Below are 20,987 nucleotides of genomic sequence, written 5' to 3'. Positions count from 1 at the left end.
AGGATATCATGTTCTCATTTCACACACTAAATGATCACTTTGAGGAGTTCCTGTGGTTATGACAGGCTTCTGCATGTAGCCGTTTTTGTCGATTGGGTAATATGGAAAGGTACACAGAGCTCAGAACCTCATGTCGTCATGCCCTAAGAGGAGATAGACTTTACCCATTATCACGAGTCATTGTCTGCGTCCCAAATGGCACCCTATTCCTATTTAGTGCACTACTTTTGGGCAGGGCCCATAGTAGTGCACAGTATGGGGAATAGGGTGCCATTTGGGACAGAGATATCAGTAATGCAGTGATTCAGGGACTCCAGGTCGATATGGTTGCCCAAAGGCTTAACAAAACTCACCTCAGCAACTCCAGGACTTAATACCTATATCTGCCCCACCTTATCACCTCACCACACAGTAAGGATCAATAGAAAGTGTTGATGATTTACTCTCTTCGCCAAGAGTACCACAAATAAACATATCCACTTTCACATCAAGATCTACTGTGAGACCTTCATAGACTATAGAGGCTCTGTAGTATTATCATGTTTCATGTAAACACAAACCCCTTTCTCCTAAAAGCATACCTGTATTAAATATCATTAGATTAAATGTGCCATTTTAATATCTACTACTATAGCTACAGAGACAGAATACACAAATACAGGTATACGGGAATACAACAAGTGCTGCAGGTAGGCCAATTAGCTAAGATAGTGTTTTGTAGGGTATCTGCTATCCTCTTGAGTCTGAAAGAAGTCAAATAATTATAAATGCATGTCCCCAATATCGAAAGCAACAACCTATTTAAGGATGATGATGCCTGATTATGTGCAGAAATATCTAAAATAATTTAGCACAGAGGGATTTTGAATTTTGAATAATTAATTATTACATTATTTAAGGCTAGCAGAGAGGAAAGATTAAAAGGTAGTAGACACTCACATCCTCCATAGCTGTAGGTTCCTTGGACAGACAACCAGGTACAAATAGAAAGTCCACACAGAAATATCCAACTGCTCTTCATGGTCGCAGAAACTCTAATAGGAATGAAGTACATCAATATTCTCATATAAGAAGAATCAAATTAATGGGCTTATCAGGCTGGCTACACCTGATGCTTCTGCCCAAGATACCCAGGTGAGCTTCTTTTAACACCTCTCATGTGGTAGGCTGTGGCACGTCTCAGCTGGAAGGTTACTCACTTGTGATTCAGCGCCAACACACTGGCTGTGCCCACTGTCTCACAGGAAATGTCTGGTTCTGTATCACTACTGTGGACATTGTCAAGACGTGAATAAAGGGGAGTGTTGTTTGATGCAGCATGAAATAGACAGTCACTCGCTCAAGGTTATTAAATACATTTTTACACCCGCTTTACAATTCAGTAGACATACTCTGAAAGAAAATGTCCGAATGTGAATCAAAGTGATTCTACCTGGATTATAATGCTTGTGTATTTTCACCTTTTCAGCAAAAGCATAATTACTAATCATCTCAAACCAAAATATCTAACGTAGGTAATTGTTGCCAATTACTTTGACGGGTTTGGTATTGTTCTGCTGATGATTATAACTGAGTAGCCAAGAACATCCTGAGAAAGAACCTGTAAAAACTACTATAAAACAAATTATAAACAGGGTAGTTTGGGTCCTGGATGCGGATATGACATAAAAATACTTGTTTACAGTTTTATTTATGTTGGTAACCAGTAGATAATAGCAATAAGGCACCTCTGGAGTTTGTGGTATATGGCCAAAATACCACACCCCCTCGGGCCTTTTTGCTTAAATCTAATGAGGCACCTACTACAAACCAACAGTTGAAGCTATACATTTCTTCAATAATGTGTTCAATGGTTTTCAATAAAAGGCTCAACTTGATTGCTTTTTTTTATCCAGGAAGTCCCATTGAGGTCAGAAAACCTATTTTATATGGGAGACGTGGGAACTGTTCAATACAATGTCTATAATCTGCCAGGGTCTGTTTTATTTGGAAACCGGAATTTGTTCCTGAGCAACAGCACTTTGGAGAGACAACATTCCCTGAAGTAATAATAGCTTTTTTCATCTTCTCAAATGGTTGGCAGTTTATTTGCCAATCCACAATGAGAATGATTCACCCACTTTGTGTCTGAGCATATGGACAGTATTGTTTGGCTTTGGTTGGGGAACACCCTGTAAAACAGTTAAGCATAATAACACGACAAAAAGGGACCCTAGTCAGTTACAGGTGAAAAAAATGAAATACAAATTAAAAATTAATTTCACATATCATGCTGTATACAGTATTTAATAATATTTGTTCAATTCACAAGGCTACTTTTTAGTCACCTGTTCAACCAATCTGATATTTCTATTTTGCCTCCTTGGAAACAACTTTCCATGATTGAAATATTGTACAGATTCACTGAATGTATCTTTCACTGTTCTATTGCCACACCCTTGGTATCAGACATGTGGCCAGACAAACAGCAATAGACACATCCTTCAGCGATGAGTAGATACCTGATAAGAAAAAAAAGGTGCCTAAAGGCTAAGAGTTTTGTACTGTTTGCAAATGGCTGCCACACCCTTATAGTGTCATGCTCTGACATGGTGTGTGCACTAGTCATACACACACACACACTCACATACACACACAGATGGAACCGCGCCCTAAAAGCCACACCATTCCCGACACGCACAGGCCCCTGTCAACACCACATCCTCAGCTAATACACACACAAACATACAGAAGCTGTATGTACAAAAATAACTCTAAAGGAAAACATGTAGACGACACATACAAGAAAGCAGTTAGATAGATATTTCTTAGCAGTTAGATAGACATTTCTTATCTGTGCAGTGACACATTAAGACGGTGTCAATTCAATGTTGAATTGTGTCATTCAAACACATCAATAAACACTTAAGAACAATTAAGAACACCATTTAAAAACAAAGAAGTAGCAGAGATAGTGCTATGACCTGGTCTGAAACCTGACTGGTGTACATTTAGAATACATTTCGTAGTTCAGAAGGACCTAAGTTGAGTATTTACAAAGGATTCTAGAATTTCTGCTAGGCAAGAGTTTGAAAATGGGGCGATAATTATTTAGGTCACACGGGTCACCACCTTTGTGAAACCTTTGTGAAGGGGGAGTATATGAGCTGCCTTCCAGACCCTATGGATTGTACCAGAAATAATTGTATTCAAATAATTGAATCCGACATGGTTATACTCAAGTCAGAAATAGTGGTCCCGGCTACAAGAGCCAACCGCGACTTGAGATAAGCTTTGCCAGTGACAGGCCGTAACCGAGCTAGTCGGAGCTACCCGGGGCTAGCCTGCTAACGTTAGCTCCAGGATCCAGCCAACACGGTGTGTTAAGAACAGCACTAGCACCATTGCCCTAAACTAAAACACTTAAAACAAATGTGTCTTAAAAAGTATAAAACACAGAAGCACTCTATCGCCACTCTCGGTTTCCTACTTCCTAGTCACGTGACAAACCAATACGGTGAACCCAACATTGAAATTCAGAGGAAATAATGTCCTTTTCGAACACACCCCTGAAAATGTGGGTCAAGTCCTGGCTGATGAACTCATTTGGAGGGTGAACGAGGGGATTTTTCTGAATCTTTTTTTGGGATCATGAATGCAGTAGCTGAAAATAAGTGTTGCATCTCATTTTGAGAACACACTGGCATGTTTCACTGCACAGACAAGAAACATTGTGGCATCTATAGGCATTCATTCAAAGTTCATATTTTTGTGCATAACAGTTGCTGAGATGCATCTTCCATTTATTTTAATGTACTTTCAAGACTATCATCAAATCAATAATGATTTATAAAACAGTGTTTCACAATCAACACAAGGCAGAAAATCCAACCATAACATAACTGGGTTGTTCTGCCAATTAAGTGCCTTTTTAGTGTAACTTAGTGAAAAACTTGATTTCACATAATTCTAACATTGTCATAAAGAGCAAATGTTCAACTTAGTAAAAAAACACATTTTCCCATCTCAAGAGGTTAAATACAAAATGACCATATTGCCTATTAAGTTCCAAATAAAGTAACAGGGTTGACAACTTTATCTTAAATCAGCCATTAAGCCCCTTGTGACAGGGGGGATGGAAGCTTGTGTGCAACAGAATACAAAATTCACCAAAAATAAATATATTGTTAAACCATTTCTAGCATGTCCATCTATGTGTAATAGGGTTGACGTGATATGCTCGACCCACAAAACACCAGAAAATGGCCAAAAGAGTAGAACCAGCTAGTCTTTATTCATATTAAAAATCTGATTTATAGAATGTTCCATGTAGTCTATTGTAAAGGGGACTTTATTTAATATAACAGGCTTTTAAAATGCAATATTTGTGCACGTCTACATATTTTTTTTTTTTAAAGGCACTCATTTCATGGAACGACCCAACTAATAAACTGAAACATATTGTCCCGCATGTCCTAAAGACTAAATAACCTCACGATAAAACGACATTGCGGAGTAGATGAATGAGAAACACTGTGATATTTCTGCAAATGCAATGTACAGAACACTGAGGCAGCATGACACTCAATTCAATCACACATCAACTGAAGAGTTCCCGTAATTATTTTTTATTATTTCAATATTACGATTGAATTTACAGGCAAATGGGTAACAAGCTGGGTTCTCAGGTCCTTACAAATGAAATGTTTCAGTGAATAGGTGCCTTGTATTGTATTGTACGACAGAATCAAAACAGAACAGAAGATGCCCTCCATAGCCAAAAGACCACAAAAAGATTGTGCAACACATACATATCATCTACTGGAACAAAATAATACAAATACTTGAGACATTATAAATTAGAAATACTGTTTTATACATCAAACAGTATGTGCTGCACATCCATCCACAGCAGTGTGGTGACCTGGAGGAGTAATAGAGGGTAACGATGGTTCACTGCAGAGGAGATCATTTTAGTCCCTGCCACATCATCTATAACATTTTGCAAAAACTTAGCTAAACATAACTATCAAACAGATAACATGATAGAAGGCTAAGGAAAGGAGTGAGTATAGGTGTATTGAGGATATGAGCGATGTTGAATGGGAACTGGGAAGGACGAGTAGTTTCAAGGTTATAACCTATATATTTACTGTATGGCTGGCTGACTGATGTTCTGGACCCGTCGACAAAATCCCTGCTGTTCTACTGAAATGTAAGGACACCATGTAGTGAACGTTTGAGGAGACGAGTGCATGTCTGAAATGTAAGGACACCATGTAGTGAATGTTTGAGGAGACGAGTGCATGTCTGAAATGTAAGGACACCATGTAGTGAACGTTTGAGGAGACGAGTGCATGTCTGAAACGTAAGGACACCATGTAGTGAATGTTTGAGGAGACGAGTGCATGTCTGAAATGTAATGTAATGTGTGCGATAAACGTGACACCCTTATTTAGGGACTAAGTGATGTGAATATTACGATCACATATTAAGGCACAAAACACTAATAAAAAATGGTTAACTAGCAACTTGTGACCAAGCTTATTTTCTTGGACAAGCATATAAATTCAGTAAAATGCAACGTTAGGCTTAATGTAGACAGATGGCTTCTTTAGGGCCATCCCTTACACATACAAAAGGCAAGTCCTGATCAAGGGTAAAGGTTCTTGTTATAAAAGCATTAATCAATTAACTTGGTGACCACCCACTGAGAAGTAAATACAAATGAATAATGGCAGAGCTATGAGGCAACAACACTGAGCCATGTATACAAGCAAGCATATTATACCACAGAACTTATCATATATATTTATATATTATGTGGAGGTTTCAGTTGATTGTTTTTGTGATAGAACCTATACGAGGTGGCTGTTGGGTCTTGGGTTTAACAATCAGCCAGCCCTGAATCATTTAAGCATATATTTACACAAATAACAATTCCTCACTCTATATCATAATAAAAAACATTCACACAAAAATATAACATTTGAAATCATTATTAGCACCAGTGTATCAGATAAAGTCTTGCTACGCAAACGTACAAAGTTGCATAGTGTAGAATTTTGCCTTGTAGTGTAGAATGTTAATGTGTGATTTGCAGCAAACCTGTACTAAGCAGCAGCTTCGGGAGGAAAAAACACTCAAAAATCAAGTGTTAAAATAAATGATTTAAATGATATTTAACCATGATGTTTCGCTGGGCGGTAGAGGCCTGTCTCAACTGGCAAACATATCAGAGCCATTTTAAAGACCCACTAGCTGGTTTCATTCAACAGCTTTTCAGTTGTGCATGTGGAACAGAATGTGTAGTAGTGTTGAATACTGTAAAAATGTATAATAACAGGAATACTTTCTCCATGCAAGACATGTAGCTTTGGGAGCGAATGGAGGCAAATCAAACAGAAACTTGAGGATTCCTTCACGGTTTGTTTTTTAAAACAAAATGGTTGATAACACAGAGGATGGCACATATGTATTGAAAGTTGCTCAATACCTATAGCAAAACAAATCTCTCACAGACAAACCATTCCCAACATGCCCTTGCGTCTAGAATGATGGGTAAGGATAACTTGTTTGATACCATATCAAATAAAAAAAGGTTTATAATATGACACAGACCCATCTGAAAAGGCTGAGGACATTTTTCCTTGTTTTCTCTGTTGGGGTGATTTAGGTTGTGATTCCTCTTCATAGTAGTGTAGGAACAGTCTGGAGGTGGTGCAGTCATGTGGGTTTTCATTACTCTGGAGCGAGGTATGCCACCTCTCCTAACCGGCTGCACCTAAGGAGAATGGATGCACGGTTTTTGTCGACCGCCCTTAGTTCATTTCACGTTCTGCTGCTTATACTCTTCCCTCTTGCTTTCTTTAAAAACATGAAACAAACAAAAGACCAAAAAATACAAACTGTTTTGGTAAAAAGGTGGCATTCTGTCCGAGTGTTAGATGTGGGAAGGAGTGGTACAGACGGGATATGAGGAAGGGTACAGGGGTTGGGATAGAGGGTGGGGATAGAGGGTGTTAAGGCCGCTCTAGGGATGGGGTGTTGAAGCAGCCGTCGGGTAACGTGTTCTTGATGTCGTTGAGGTTGGCGATGTCAGACTGGATCTCCCTGATCTGCCTGTCGTAGTCAGTGATCATCTCCTCCTGGCTCTTGGCCACGTCGTTCAGCTCCACCAGCTTGCGGTCCAGGTCGCTGTTCGCCATCTTGTCCTTGGCCTGCTTCAGCGACCCCTCAATCAAGCCCAGCTTGCTCAGGTCCACCTTGTCAATGTTGCCTGAAAAGGAAATGAGGAGGTGTAAGCTTTAGCTCAATGATTTAAGACTGTCAGTACAGCCATTTTGACTTGTGCAAGTAAAACCCTGACTGATGGAATATTGTTTGGTTACACACGATGCACAAGCCAGAAACAATGACAGAACAGAATCACAAGACAATTATATCCCTGCTTGTATTCTTACACCTACAGAAATAACCAGTTTGCTAAATCAAATACCACTCACCCAGTGACTTAAGCAGGTCGTTGATGGTGTTGAGAACGGTCCTGACAGCGCTCTTGGCTTTCCGGGCATTGTCCTCAGCTTCCTTCGCATTGTCTGATGCCTGAAATACCAAAACAACATAGTTGACATGTCAGAGTCAGGATTCCAGACCACAACGAAGATAGTTGTAAATCAATAAACACTTATGAGGTCCTTTAACCTTCAGTAGCTTGCTCATCCACTTCCTATTGCTTATTGTTTAATCTCATTGTCTCTAAATAACTTTGACAAGGACTATACACATTTTGCAACTCCAGCTCTGTGTAGACTGCTTCTATGCACAAACACTCAGAGCTCTTAGGGCTGATTTCCAACCCAAAGAGATCTTCTAGGAATTCCTAAGTATTGGGTTCCTAAGATTATGAGAATCTAATGATATCAGTGGATGTAAACAACAGAGCCCCAGACACAGAGTATTCATCCCAAATGGTACCATATTCCCCTATATAGTACACTACTTTTGACGAAAGCCCCATGGTCCCTGGTCAAAAGTAGTGCACTACACAGAGTGCCATTTGGGATGCGCCAAGACAGACACGCACCATGCTAGCCATCATCATGTCCTGGTCAGCCTCAGCCTTCTTCTTGGCCAACTCTGCCTCTGCTGCACTCAGCTGGTCCATCATGCCATTGACCTCCCCATCCAGCTTCATGGTGTCCTCAAAGGCCTTCTCTGCATCCGCCTTGGTCTTAGCAGAGCCCTGTGGGGTCCACAGGCAGAGGGGGACAGAGAGGGATTAGTGATGTTGACAATTTGAAAGTAGGTATATAATTTATTATAGGTTTAATCGTTTATTATGTGAAACATCAGATGAGAGGGGGACATAGAGGGTTTATTATTTTATGTGAAACATCACATTAAATCATCACAAAAACAAATCAACAAAACATTTAATCTACTGAGACACCATTTATAGACACTTTATATCAAGAGCCACCATTGATTTTGGCCCTGCCATTTCAGGACTGTAGCATAAACAATGGTAATATCATGTATCTAGCTATAATATAATGTACCTTCTGCACAGCGCTGGCTATCTTCTCTGCCTCCTCCGCCTTGCTCTTGGCCTCCTTTGCGTCTGCCGCTGCGTTGCCTAGCGCCCCCTCAGCCTGCTTGGTCTTCTCATTGGCTGCAGCGATGGTGGCGTTGATCTCTGGGATTCTCTTCATGGCGTTCTCAGCTGCCGTCTTGTTGTCGTTCACCCTCTTGTCAAAGTCTGTGTTGACAATGTAGAAGGGCAATGAGAAGACAGATCGATTACGTATCTAATATGGGATAAAAAATACTGGTGACTCACTATGGGGCAGAGAGGGACCCTTCCCTGGCCTCTCTACCAGTCCTGTTCCTACGTACCTCTCAGATTTCCCAGAATGTCTTGGGCCTCCTGATAGGTGGACCTCCCCTTCTTGGCAGCCTCCTCAGCCAGCGCCTTGGCAGCATCAGCACGAGCCAGCAACTGATCTGCAGTCTGCAGGGACAGACAGAGAGAGAGAGATGGGGAATCTGTCATCAGTCCGGAGTAAAGTGAAGTTGCCCCTAGACAATGATCTTGGGTCAGTTTCCCCACAGGATGTTATGGGTAGGATTGGGGGAAGGGAAGCTGATACTAGATTTGTACCTATGGGAAACTTCAGGCTGGAGCCATCAGTACCATTGGGATGAACTGTTAACATGTCCAACAAAAACAGAAAACCCCCCATGGCTCTACAGCGCGACCAAATACTTTGCTGTATGACCTGGAATTTTAGTTTGGGAGCACCAGTGTGACCAAAAGAAAATCCAATAATAAAAGCAATGCGTAACAATATTTCGCCGCAACACTTGCTTCCAGTTCCCGGGCCACACTCACCAAGCCCTGCCCACCGTTACTGAAGCAGGCAGCACACAGTTCCTCCATGCTGTTATTCTCTCAGCATGCTGTCAATTCATGCACTCAACATATTCTTCTAAAACATGAACGATGCTGCATTCCATGTTTTCTCTATTATACTATTACGCCCTGCTCACATTGGCAGATTGAAGTGACTCACATTTTTTGCCATATCCGATTCTAATCTGTTCTTTTTCTTGCAGTCTGGACAAAAAGCACATGGAATCGGATATTTCAAGCCACCTTCGTAGGTGGTTTGAAGTCAGATACAAATCCGATTCCCGGTCAAATCTCAAGTGGTTTTTAGACTGTTATTTGGCATATCTTGTTGCTTGCTAGCTACTCTGTTGACAGTTTGAGGTAGCTAACTAGCTTGTTAATTATTTACAAACAAATTAGTGAATGCGCTAGAAAGCTAAACAGCTACCTAGCTAGCTAGTTGACTGCTGTGGCCAACCGAAAAGGACTCGTTTTAAAGTTGGATAACCTTATCCTTTGAGGCTTTGAACATTCAAAGCAACTGGGAAACGTGGCAGGCTTTGTTGTCACCTTAGCTTGCTATATCGCAAGAAAAATCTCAATATTTGGATGACAAATCGCAGTAATTGTTTTTGCCCACATTGTGCAGCCCTACTAACAACTTGCCAACTTTCACAGTATATACACACATTTGGTGTCACAGAAAGAAAATAAAATTGATATCTTCTTCAGGATATGTGCTTCAAAAGTAAGTAGGATTCATATAGGCCCAATGTAGGCTGTATCTCAATCAATAAAATAAAATAAATGTACGTGGCGCTCCTAACTTTTCTTAGTTAGTAGCGCCAGTGCTACCAATGAAACATGTTAATTTAGAGCCCTGCATATTACTCAATTCATTTGAATAATTCAGGATTTACGGCTTGCTCATTATCACTATACTTAGTGGCTGAACGAGTGAGGAGGCCCATAAATACTGTTGTAATTCGTCACATATGCAATGTGGTCATTTTCTATTTCATGCCTCATTTAATGAGGCATGCTAAAGCTAACCCCAGCTTTTTCAATGGGGAAACCATCACCTTACAAGGTATACATGCGAGGCATAGATCACATGTTGACGTTGGTCTATTTAGAGCAAAGGTTATAGACACAAGAAAGAAAGAGAAAGTAAAGGTAGTGTTGCGAAATTCTAGTAACGTTCCCAAAATTCCCAGGGGCCTCATTTATAAACGTTGCGCACGTACAAAACATGCATCCGCCAGTTTTCATGCAAAAGATGGCATTTATAAAAACTGAACTTCACGTGAGAATGTGCTTAACTCCTCGCAAATATCTAATGGCTGAAGTATTGTATTGCAAGCAGGCAAGTAAGTAGGCATATTTTGTGCAAATGGGGGATGTGATGACACGCTACAGCGAAAATCTGTTTTATTTTTGGAATCTAAAATAATTAAGACCTATTTCCTATTTCTTTTATTTTCATAACGATTGCAGAATAAATTCCTCACCTTTTCTGGCCGTGATTGGTTCATATTCCCGTACAAATCTCTCATTTAAATTGGGCCTAGTAGCCAAGTACATAGATAGGCTATATGTATTTCAAGTTTCGCTGTATGCGATCCAATAGGCAGTGTGGTTTATAATAGGCTGCACAGTCAAATTTAACAGTTGAACAGGCAGTTGATCTTTTACATTGAAGTATGTATGCTACCACTGTAAGTAAGCTACTGCAATTACACTGAAAATATAAACGCAACATGTAAAGTGTTGGTCCCATGTTTCATGAGCTGAAATAAAAGATCCCAGAAATGTTCCATACACACAAAAAGCTTATTTCAAGTTGTGCACAAATGTGTTTACATCCCTGTTAGTGAGCATTTCTCCTTTGCCAAGATAATCCATCCACCTGACAGGTGTGGCATATCAATAAGCTGATTAAACAGCAGTAGGTCCAACCAGCCTCACAACTTACTCAACATTGTCAGGAGAGCACCAAACAAAAGACAATTACTAAATTGACAAAACTCATCAATGGAATGAAATAAACAAGAAACGCGTTTCTCACAAGTGTAGCATAGGTTGTGCACTCTGCAAACAATGTGTCCACTCCGACAATGACAATAGAAAGACTGGAATAATAATATTGAATGCATTAACAGAAATTACCGTAACCAAAGTAACAAACATTGTAGATTAGAAATTATAGGTAAATGTACTACTGATGATATATGTAATGGGGAATTGATATACACTAACAATCAAACGCAAACAATTAGAACAATGAAGTTATGAATGTGCACAAATTGGCGGGAGAAAGCGCATTCTGGAGAGAGAAGTGCTATACAGAGCCCTCCGCATTGTAAAACAATTTGGGAGGTGCATGGCGATGCGGTACAGAGCTTGATTTGGCCTCTGCATGCCTCTGGAGGCTCCACAATTGCGTCACACCCTCCAAATGGAGCCTCCGACCACATTTTCGGATCAAGCACAAATTGGCTTTTAGTTTAGGCCTCCGCAATGGATTAGTTCACTGAGATGGGTGCAAATATATATATATTTGTTACTGCTCGACTAAAACAATCTTAGTTAACCAACGCCTAACGACCAAACAATCGACCAGTCGACTAATTGGGGTCTGCCCTACTATTGATGAATAAAATATTTAACAACAATTAGTATTTTGCATAGAAGTGTGGGCAGTGGCATTTACTTTTAAATTGTTTCAAATATACAATCAATCTTGCAGAACGCGCGGACAGTGTATGGCATGCATGTTTAGCTTGAAAAAGTCACTGCAAAATATCCAAACATTCTGCCCACACCTCTACAGAAATGTTATAAAATGTGCCATTGCTCTTTCTTTTAGAAACCACCGTGGCCTAATTCCAATAGTTCAAAGTTACACAGCAAATAATGGGGCGTTATCAGCACTTTTATTTCCATGACTGATCAAAACTGGTTTTCTCATGGCTCTCTCTTGTCCCTTTGCAGCAGACATACGCTGAGCAACATGTTTGGAACATCGAATCACAATAAAATCACAGTACCGAATCGCAATATACATTGTATCGGCACCTAAGTATCGGGATCATATCATATCGCAAGGTCCCTGGCAATTCCCAGCCTTAGTGAATGGAGGGTGTTTTTCAGGCGGAGGTATAATGCTCGTTCACTCGCGCTCAGTTTTAGGATGGGTCGTATTTATAACGGGAAACATGCGTATGTGAAACGTAAGTATTCCTTTCATAAATGGTGCACGCAGATATTTAGTGTGACATTTACAAAATTGTTATGAGGCCCCTGGTTTTCCAGATATCCTGGTTGGAAGATTCCTGGAATCAGGCTGGAATAAGCAGGAAATCAGGGAATCCTCCAACTGGGATTTCTGGAAGCCTGGGAATTTGGGAAAGTTATCAAAATTTTGCAACCCTAAGTAATGGTCTCCTGTCCTACCTGCTGCTCAGTCTTTCCCTTCTCCAGCAGCTTGCGGACCTCAGTCTCCTTCCCTTTCAGGTCGTCCCTCAGGTCATTGTACTCCTTCTCGGTCTTGTCAATCAGCTTGTCCAGGTCTGACGCCTCCTTCTTGATCTTGCTCGCTTCATCCTGTAATCAGAAGTCAAGGTAAGTTATCCTTCAAGACTTGGAAACGACTTCAGTAATGTCCTGATGGCCATTAACATTAAAATGTTTACATTTTAGTCATTTAGCAGACGCTCTTATCCATACTGGTCCCCCGTGGGAATCGAACCCACAACCCTGGCGTTGCAAGCGCCATGCTCTACCAACTGAGCTACACGGGACTGTATGTCTTGTGATACACAAACCCTTTCAATGAATCTGGAGAGTATCCTGTCACTCATTCGAGACTGGGAACATATTCCAAAGGGTTGTTTCATCAATGAAGAGACTCCTGTTGACGGTGCCTGCGTCCCAAATGACATCCTATTCCCTTTCTAGCGCACACATTTTGACCAGTAGTGCACTATTTTAGGAGGGTTACAGTCACTTCATGTAACTGACCTCCAGTGATTTGGTGTTGAAGGGTGGCAGGCTGGTCAGGTTAGCGTAGATCTTCAGGGCTTTGTCGCCTGCCTCCTCTGCCTCAGCATGCACCTTGTTGGCCTGTTTCTCCAGGTTCTTAGCCAGGTCCTTTGCTTCATTGTACCTGAGAAGGTGAACATGACAGTTCCGATTATAAAACTGGTGAGGGGATTTGAACCTGTACTAGCTTATGACATGTTCAGGACAGAATCAATGTTTGATCCTGAAATGTGATTTATTTTGATTTAGAAAATAAAGGAGGAATCATCATAGAAAAGTGCTGTTGCTGACAGTGACATACTTCCTGTTGAGCTCGTCAATGTCTTGGTTGGTCTTGCCCTCGCCATCTAGAGTCTTCGTCAGCAGGTTGAGAGCCTTGGTGGACGTGTCGTTGGCATCCTTGGCGATCTTCTCGATTTGATCCGCATCCATTTTATGTCTACAGAGGTAACAGGATGAGGCTTATATTTTTCATAGACTACGGGACGGGGCTTCTTGCAGCTCGAGAAAAATAAGATCAAAAGTGGTGATAGTGTTCACACGCCCAAGAATATACGTTTTTTTCTTATGGTCTACCAATTATATTGATTTAATTTAAGCAATTCTTATTTAATTTTTTTGCATGTTCCACATTTTTCAGCCAAGAATAGCACATCCCAGACCACAGGGTGGATTGTATGGGGCAATACATTTCAGAGAACAACAATTGTTTCATCATTGTAGCAGTTCTTACTTGTCGGCCAGATTGCGAGCTTCCTCTGCCAGAAGAGTCATGTTGTTAGGATCTGCAGTGTTTGAGGGTGTTTTGATGTCCTGGGCGAGAAAAATAATAATGTATGAAATCAATGAACCCCCGTTATAATTCTTTTTCATGCAGGAGGACATTGTTCATTGTGCTACGGGAACAGATAAGGACTGGGGGTTTGTGCCACAAAAATAGACAAATAACATTATGCGGTGAGATCAAGCGATGGTGTTCCAAGCATAGAGATCCTACCATACATAATTGTATTATTTGTTTTATACAATATTCTACCATATATGATCCGTTTTTAGAATGAAAGTGTTAATTTTTTTGTCATGTTGCTAGGATGCTAATGTCCATTCTAGGGATTAAATATGTAATTATATTGTTCCAAGCAGCATGACAAAAAAAGGAAAACTTTCATTCTAGAAACTGATCATATATGGTAAAATATTGGACGAATATTGTATAAAACAAATAATTTCTCAAAATGATCATTAGGGGATGACCGACCAGTTTGCTGATGGCCTCCTTGGCCTTATCCAGTTCTTCGCGGGCGCGGTCGACCAGGTTCTCAGCGTCTCGGACCCGGTTGTGGGCTTTGTCGGCCTGGGTTCCCGTGTTGTCCACAGTGTTCCTGATGTTCTGCAGACGGTTCCACTGAGTGGTCAGCGTGTTGTTCAGGTTTCCCAGGCGCTCCAGCAGGCCTTTGTCTACATCTGAAAATATAGAACAAGAAGGTAATAAAAGTAAATTCTACATTATCCTCTGATCCAGCACCTGGGACAAGGTTTTATGGATGTGTGTATACCAACCCACTACATAACTGAAAACAGCATTCACAACTCACATTCCTGAATCATTTGATTTAACTATACTGGGATAGAACAGCATTCTTTCAAGTTAATTAGGCTGAATACATCTTTAAAAATGTTAAATGGACATAAGGGCCTTGTACCCTTTCTTGTCTAATTCTAGTTGTTTCAAGCTAGTGAGACCTACTTTAAAATAAAAAAATTAAATTTTAATTGATATTTTATTTATTTTACCTTTATTTAACTAGGCAAGTCAGTTAAAAACAAAGTCTAATTTACAATGACGGCCTACCTAAAGGCAAAAGACCTCCTGCTGGGATGGGGGCTGGGATAAAAAATATAGGACAAAACACACCAACAACATAGCATGGCAGCAACACATGACAACACAGCATGGTAGCAACACCACATGACAACAACATGGTAGCAACACAACACGGCAGCAGCACAACATGGTAGCAGCACAAACATTATTGGGCACAGACAACAGCACAAAGGCAAGAAGGTAGAGACAACAATACATCACGCGAAGCAGCCAGAACTGTCAGTAAGAGTGTCCATGATTGAGTCTTTGAATGAAGAGATGGAGATAAAACATATTTAGAGTCTTGTACCTTTGCTGGTCTGAGCCTCCTCCAGCAGGTCCATGATGGCTTTCTCTGCCTGCTTCAGACGGTCCTCAAAGGCCTTGTCACTGACAGTCTCTGACGTGGAGCCCAGGTTGTCAATCAAAGTCTGCAGGTCATGCAGCTTCTGTCTCTGCTGGTTCACCTATGTAAGAGTAAAACCATAAGGGTTAGTGCGGTTGCCTATGCAGCTATACAGACATGTCAAGCACACAACTTTACTAAATATTGAAACAAATATTTGGACAGAGACAGTGAAGAGAGACAGGAAAGGAAGGAGGAGAGTTGGTGTGCTAGAACTAAACTTTATTTACAAAAATAATCAACTGACAAAAACAACACCAAGAGTCTTTACCTTGTCTCTGACGAGAGAGTAACAAGATGGACACTGCTGGCAGCCGGGAGTAGAACGGTTGTAGAAGTAGTTCTCCTCACACATGTCACACCTGGCTCCCACGAAGCCTGGGCGGCACTCGCAACGGCCATCGTCCTTACATTGTGTCGTAGAGGAGCCCTCTGGGTCGCAGTCGCACGCTGAAGTAGAGGAAGAAGAGAGATGAGAAACTAAGCAAAATTAAAGAGGCTCGTAAAACATGAGTGTGATTCCAGAGTGGAGGTTTGAAAAGCTACAATGACAAATACAGAGGGGAGTCTTCAGGTTAGAATTATATTCTCTTCCCATCAGACAGTATCACAAACTCCACACGTGATATAGTAACGCACAGTTTCTTAAAACTGCATTGTTGGTTAAGGGCTTGTAAGTAAGCATTTCACTGTAAGGTCTACACCTGTTGTATTCGGCGCATGTGGCAAATAACATTTGATTTGATTTGATTTGCAAGCCATAATATGAAACGTTGTAAGAGTTTAATCAAAATAGTAGAGGATAGAGAAAGAAGAAAAAGTATGTTAGACATACGTTTGCAGCCAGACGATCCGAATCCAAAGAAGTTGACCTCGCAGTGTTCACAGCTCTGACCGGTGACGCCGGGCTGGCATTCACACTGACCGGAACTGATGTCACACTGACCATTGGTGGACCCAATAGGATTGCAGTTGCATCTGTCACGACACCAAAAGAAAATCAAGGCATATTACAACTTAGCTGTGAAACATAGCCGTGAACACAATCAGACAAGATAGAGCTTCATATAATAGGTAGGCAGTCATATTTATTGGTCTTTATTTTTGTATCAAATGTGAGAAATAAAATAAAAATTAGATTATACATTTATTTGTCTTTTCTACAAGGGAGTACCTTATTGACTACTCAGAAATACTTCTACTAAAAGCTGTAAAGAGTGAAGGTCTCCAGAGTGGGTACTAACCGTACACAACCTGTTCCGCTCTGCAGGTTGAAGAAGCCAGGCTCACAGGCACTGCAGTCCCTGTTGGTGACGTTTGGGAGACACGGGCACTGGCCTGTGACCTGTAGACAGCTGGTCTGTCTGTCCACTGTGCCATACGGAGAGCAGGAGCAAGCTGGGGACAGGAGAGACAAGAGAAACCCATGACTACCACTGCGAGCATCAGTGATCTCTGTATAGTATGTGGAACTGAACTGTACACAGGATAGAATGGAATAGAATACTTTGTCTATTTGGGGACAGGAGGGAGGAGAGAGAGACCCATTATCACCGAGGAACACATCAGTCAACATCAGTCATATCTGTACAGTATGTGGAACTCAACTTTACACACACATACGTTGACCCACACGTCATGCTGGACATTTTCTCATCTTACGTTTGCACTTGTCGTTGGGGTTGGTGGCCAGAGGGTTTCCATAGAAGCCATCTTTGCAGCGGTCGCAGAAGAAGCCGTCTGTGTTGTAGATACACTTGAGGCACTCCCCGGTCTCTCTGTCACAGTTGCCCACAGCGTTGGGGTCGATGTTGTTGCTACACTTACAGGCCCGACACACCCTCACCGGCCCGTTCTCCCCCAGGGGGTCTCCGAAGAAACCGTCATCACACAGCTCACAGCGCTTGCCTGGGGAAAGATGCAATTCATAGTTTGGATTACGTGATTAAGGATATATTTGAATATCTAATAAAAGGTGCCATACCTACAACTTCTGAACCGAATTGAGAAATAAGTACATACAATAAACACAATTTGGAACATTAATGTTTTTATCCATTTACAAAGTTTAAGTTTGGTTTATTTTACGGAAACAAATCCTGTTTATCATCTGTTAATAGAAAGAAAATGGTTCAGGCCACCTTTATGTCTGTATTGGATTATGGGGATGTTATTTCCATGCATGCTGCAGCATCCACACATAAACCCTTGGATGCTGTATATCATTGTGCCCTTAGGTTCATTACTGGTTCTGGTTTTAAAACTCACCACTGTTCCTTATATCTAGAAGTAGGTTGGGCCTCTAACCGCCAGAAGAGAGCAGCATTTTATGTTATTTATCTATAAAGCGTTAATGCAAAAACTTCCAATGTATCTGATATCTCTAATCTCTTATAGAATTACTAATTATAAAACTAGGTCAATGAATTACATTACACTTCTGATCCCCCCAGTTTCTAAACAGATTGGAAAATGCTCCTTCAGTTATGTTGCACCTTATATGTGGAACAATTTACAAAAAAGTCTTAGAATGGATGTTCTAGTGCCTCTTAGACAATTCAAAAAATCTATTTCTGACCTTTTAAATGTTAATTGTGATTGTTTTTCTTAATGCGTATATGTCTTGTGTCTGTGTATTTGTATGTGTTTTTTTTTTTTTGTATTGTAAACAGGGCTCTACTGCAAATGAGACCTTGGTCTCAGTTGATCCCCTGTATAAATAAAATTATTTAAAAAATAATAATAAACATTACTTAGTCTTGAATTGTGATTAATAGTAAATAATTAAAACAGTATTTTCGACTTTCAAAACTATCTACAGACTATTCCAAACAGTTGATTAGAACCTGTGGTTCTGAAGCTGGAGACTCTTATCTCCCTCAATAACTTTAAGCATCAGTTGTCAGAGCACCTTACCGATCACTGCACCTGTACACAGCCCATCTGAAATTAGCCCACCCAACTACCTCATCCCTATATTGTTATTTATTTTGCTCTTTTGCACCCCAGTATCTCTATTTGCACATCATCTCTTGCACATCTAGCATTCCAGTGTTAATACTATTGTAATTATTCTGCACTATAGCCTATTTATTGCCTTACCTCCATAACTTGCTACATTTGCACACACTGTATATATATTTTCTTTTGTATTTCTGACTTTATGTTTTTTTACCCCATATGTAACTCTGTGTTGTTTTTATTGCACTACTTTGCTTTATCTTGGCCAGGTCGCAGTTGTAAATGAGAACCTGTTCTCAACTGGCTTACCTGGTTAAATAAAGGTGAAATAAAATAAAAATAAAAACATCTGCAAAGTCTCGTCTGTAAAGCCTATTGTCGGTTTCCATCCCAGATTATTTACATGTTTATTTAAAAAAATTAAATCACAATAAAAAAGGATTACCTGTGGTTCCTGTGGGACAGTTGGTGCAGACAACCTCCTTGGTCTTGGGCACGACAGCACAAGTGGATCCTCCGGGACAGGGGCAGGGCTTGCAGTCACTGGAACTCCCCACAGTGGAATCTCCATAGTAACCATCTTTACACCTCTCACAACTGAGCCCAGCTGTGTTGTGTTTGCAGTCACACATCCCTTCAAACAGACATCAAACACACACGTCATGTCTCTGATTCAGAGGGGTTGGGTTAAGCGCGGAAGACACATTTCGGGTGAATGCGTTCAGTTGTGGAACTGACTAGGTATCCCCTGTTCCCTTTCCCTAGCTGCCACCAGGGGGGAGTCTAAGACTGATGAGAGTTTAAAGGGCCCCACTATTTTATATCCAGACAACTTTCAATAGTAGATGAGGAGAGAGTAGGCTGCCTTTCAGTCATGTTTTAAACCATTGGGCACACAGACAAACCTCTTTATAGTGTTATTACTGGCTGATGTTGGTATGATCTGTTACTCCATGTTCTGTTCAATTATAACAAGGACCTTTAAAATGTTGAATCTTCCACTGTTTCAAACACAGACACATTTAGCCATAGCAGATAGAACCCCAGGTGGCTCCTGGCTGGGTCATATACCCAACCAGTCATGTGGTGATTGAGCACTCGTCTCCAACCTCTACTCCTTGTTGTTTCCCTATGGGCCCCGCTCTACAGTAGTGCACTATATAGGGAATAGGGTCATTAGGGACTCAGCCAGTCATTGTCATCTCACTGACCTGTGTCGGGTTTGCACGTGACACTGTGTCCGTTACAGTTGCAGGCGTCACAGGAACTGAAGGGCCCCAGGTCTGGTCTGCTCCTCCTGTATCCCAGGGCGCACCCCTCACAGTGCTGTCCCATGTAGCCCTGAGGGCAGGTACACTTCTCTACCCAGCGTGCCGGGGTCCCGGGACCTCTCCTCGCCGTGATCAGAGTCACATCGTCAAGGTAACCAGCACCTGGGGAACGATGAGCATTGATTAGATGTCTGCATCTTGTCTTGAGAAAGGCCACTAAGCTGAAATGTTGACATGGAATCAAAGATACAGACCACCAACATTCTTGTCTCCCAGCTTTTCATTTTCATTTCATTGATTAGGCCTCACTGGTCATGTCTAAAGTATTGAGGTAAGTGACTATTACTATGTTTTTGTCCTTAGAGTTATCTGGATATTTGTTCTGAGAGGATCTGATGACTTCAATAACAGGGGAAACATCACCATGTGGTGTCTTTAGGGGAAATGAGAAAGATACAGCCTTAACCTGAGCACTAATATTATGACTAGATTGGAGTTTCAACATCCTCTCTGTGATTAGCTGAGAGATGTCCTCAGAACTGATAAAAGCATATGAAATCCAAGCTTATCAGTTCGCTTGACCCTACTTACTCGCAGCTTGTCATGGTCCAATCCTACAGATACTACTGTAGGCTTGGGCCCGTATTCATAAAGTGTCTCTAAGTAAGAGTGCTGATCTAGGATCCGTTTTTTGCCCTTTAAATCATAATACATATGATCATATGTACAGGGGAAACATGATCATAGATCAGTCCTCCTACTCTGAGATGCTTTGTGAATACAGGCCCTGAACCAGGATGTATGGTTTACATAGTGAAATGAGGTGAGGCGGGGCGGAAGAGTGGGTGCATACTTCTCTCGCTGTAGGTGCCACGGATCTTGATGGACGTCAGATTGTGCAGGAGCTTCTGGAACTCAGAGTGAGGGAGGGTGGGCCTCCAGGGGTAGTCTGTGCTGTCGTGGAGCCTGACAGAAAAAAAACAGAACACAGTTGGTGGGGCATTCACAACATCAGATAACATAAGACAACTTTATGCATTTGATTTCTATGTGACAATTTCTAAATTA

General features: G+C 41.1%; 1 protein-coding gene across 1 annotated transcript in view; it reads right to left on the bottom strand.

Moving 5' to 3' along the window:
* LOC311150465 (laminin subunit gamma-1-like) overlaps positions 1-20,987 on the bottom strand; it is an 81,137-nt gene that overhangs the window by 16,690 nt on the left and 43,460 nt on the right. The window contains exons 11-29 of the mRNA XM_084187965.1: positions 20,773-20,885; positions 19,860-20,081; positions 19,094-19,282; positions 17,350-17,595; positions 16,932-17,085; positions 16,523-16,665; positions 15,959-16,137; positions 15,592-15,748; positions 14,676-14,881; positions 14,151-14,230; positions 13,719-13,856; positions 13,397-13,541; positions 12,830-12,979; positions 8,878-8,992; positions 8,541-8,740; positions 8,066-8,224; positions 7,485-7,584; positions 7,009-7,258; positions 940-1,067 (exon numbers count right to left, since the gene is read on the bottom strand). Of these exons, the coding sequence (XP_084044091.1) occupies positions 940-1,067; positions 7,009-7,258; positions 7,485-7,584; positions 8,066-8,224; positions 8,541-8,740; positions 8,878-8,992; positions 12,830-12,979; positions 13,397-13,541; positions 13,719-13,856; positions 14,151-14,230; positions 14,676-14,881; positions 15,592-15,748; positions 15,959-16,137; positions 16,523-16,665; positions 16,932-17,085; positions 17,350-17,595; positions 19,094-19,282; positions 19,860-20,081; positions 20,773-20,885 (3,074 nt within the window). The remainder of the gene's footprint in view (positions 1-939; positions 1,068-7,008; positions 7,259-7,484; positions 7,585-8,065; positions 8,225-8,540; positions 8,741-8,877; positions 8,993-12,829; positions 12,980-13,396; positions 13,542-13,718; positions 13,857-14,150; positions 14,231-14,675; positions 14,882-15,591; positions 15,749-15,958; positions 16,138-16,522; positions 16,666-16,931; positions 17,086-17,349; positions 17,596-19,093; positions 19,283-19,859; positions 20,082-20,772; positions 20,886-20,987) is intronic.

The sequence above is a fragment of the Coregonus lavaretus genome (genome assembly GCF_964263955.1).
Source record: "Coregonus lavaretus genome assembly, chromosome: 23".
NCBI classification, from domain to species: Eukaryota; Metazoa; Chordata; class Actinopteri; order Salmoniformes; family Salmonidae; genus Coregonus; species Coregonus lavaretus.
The sequence above is the reverse complement of the archived record's forward strand: the minus strand, read 5'-3'. Positions and strand labels throughout refer to the sequence as shown.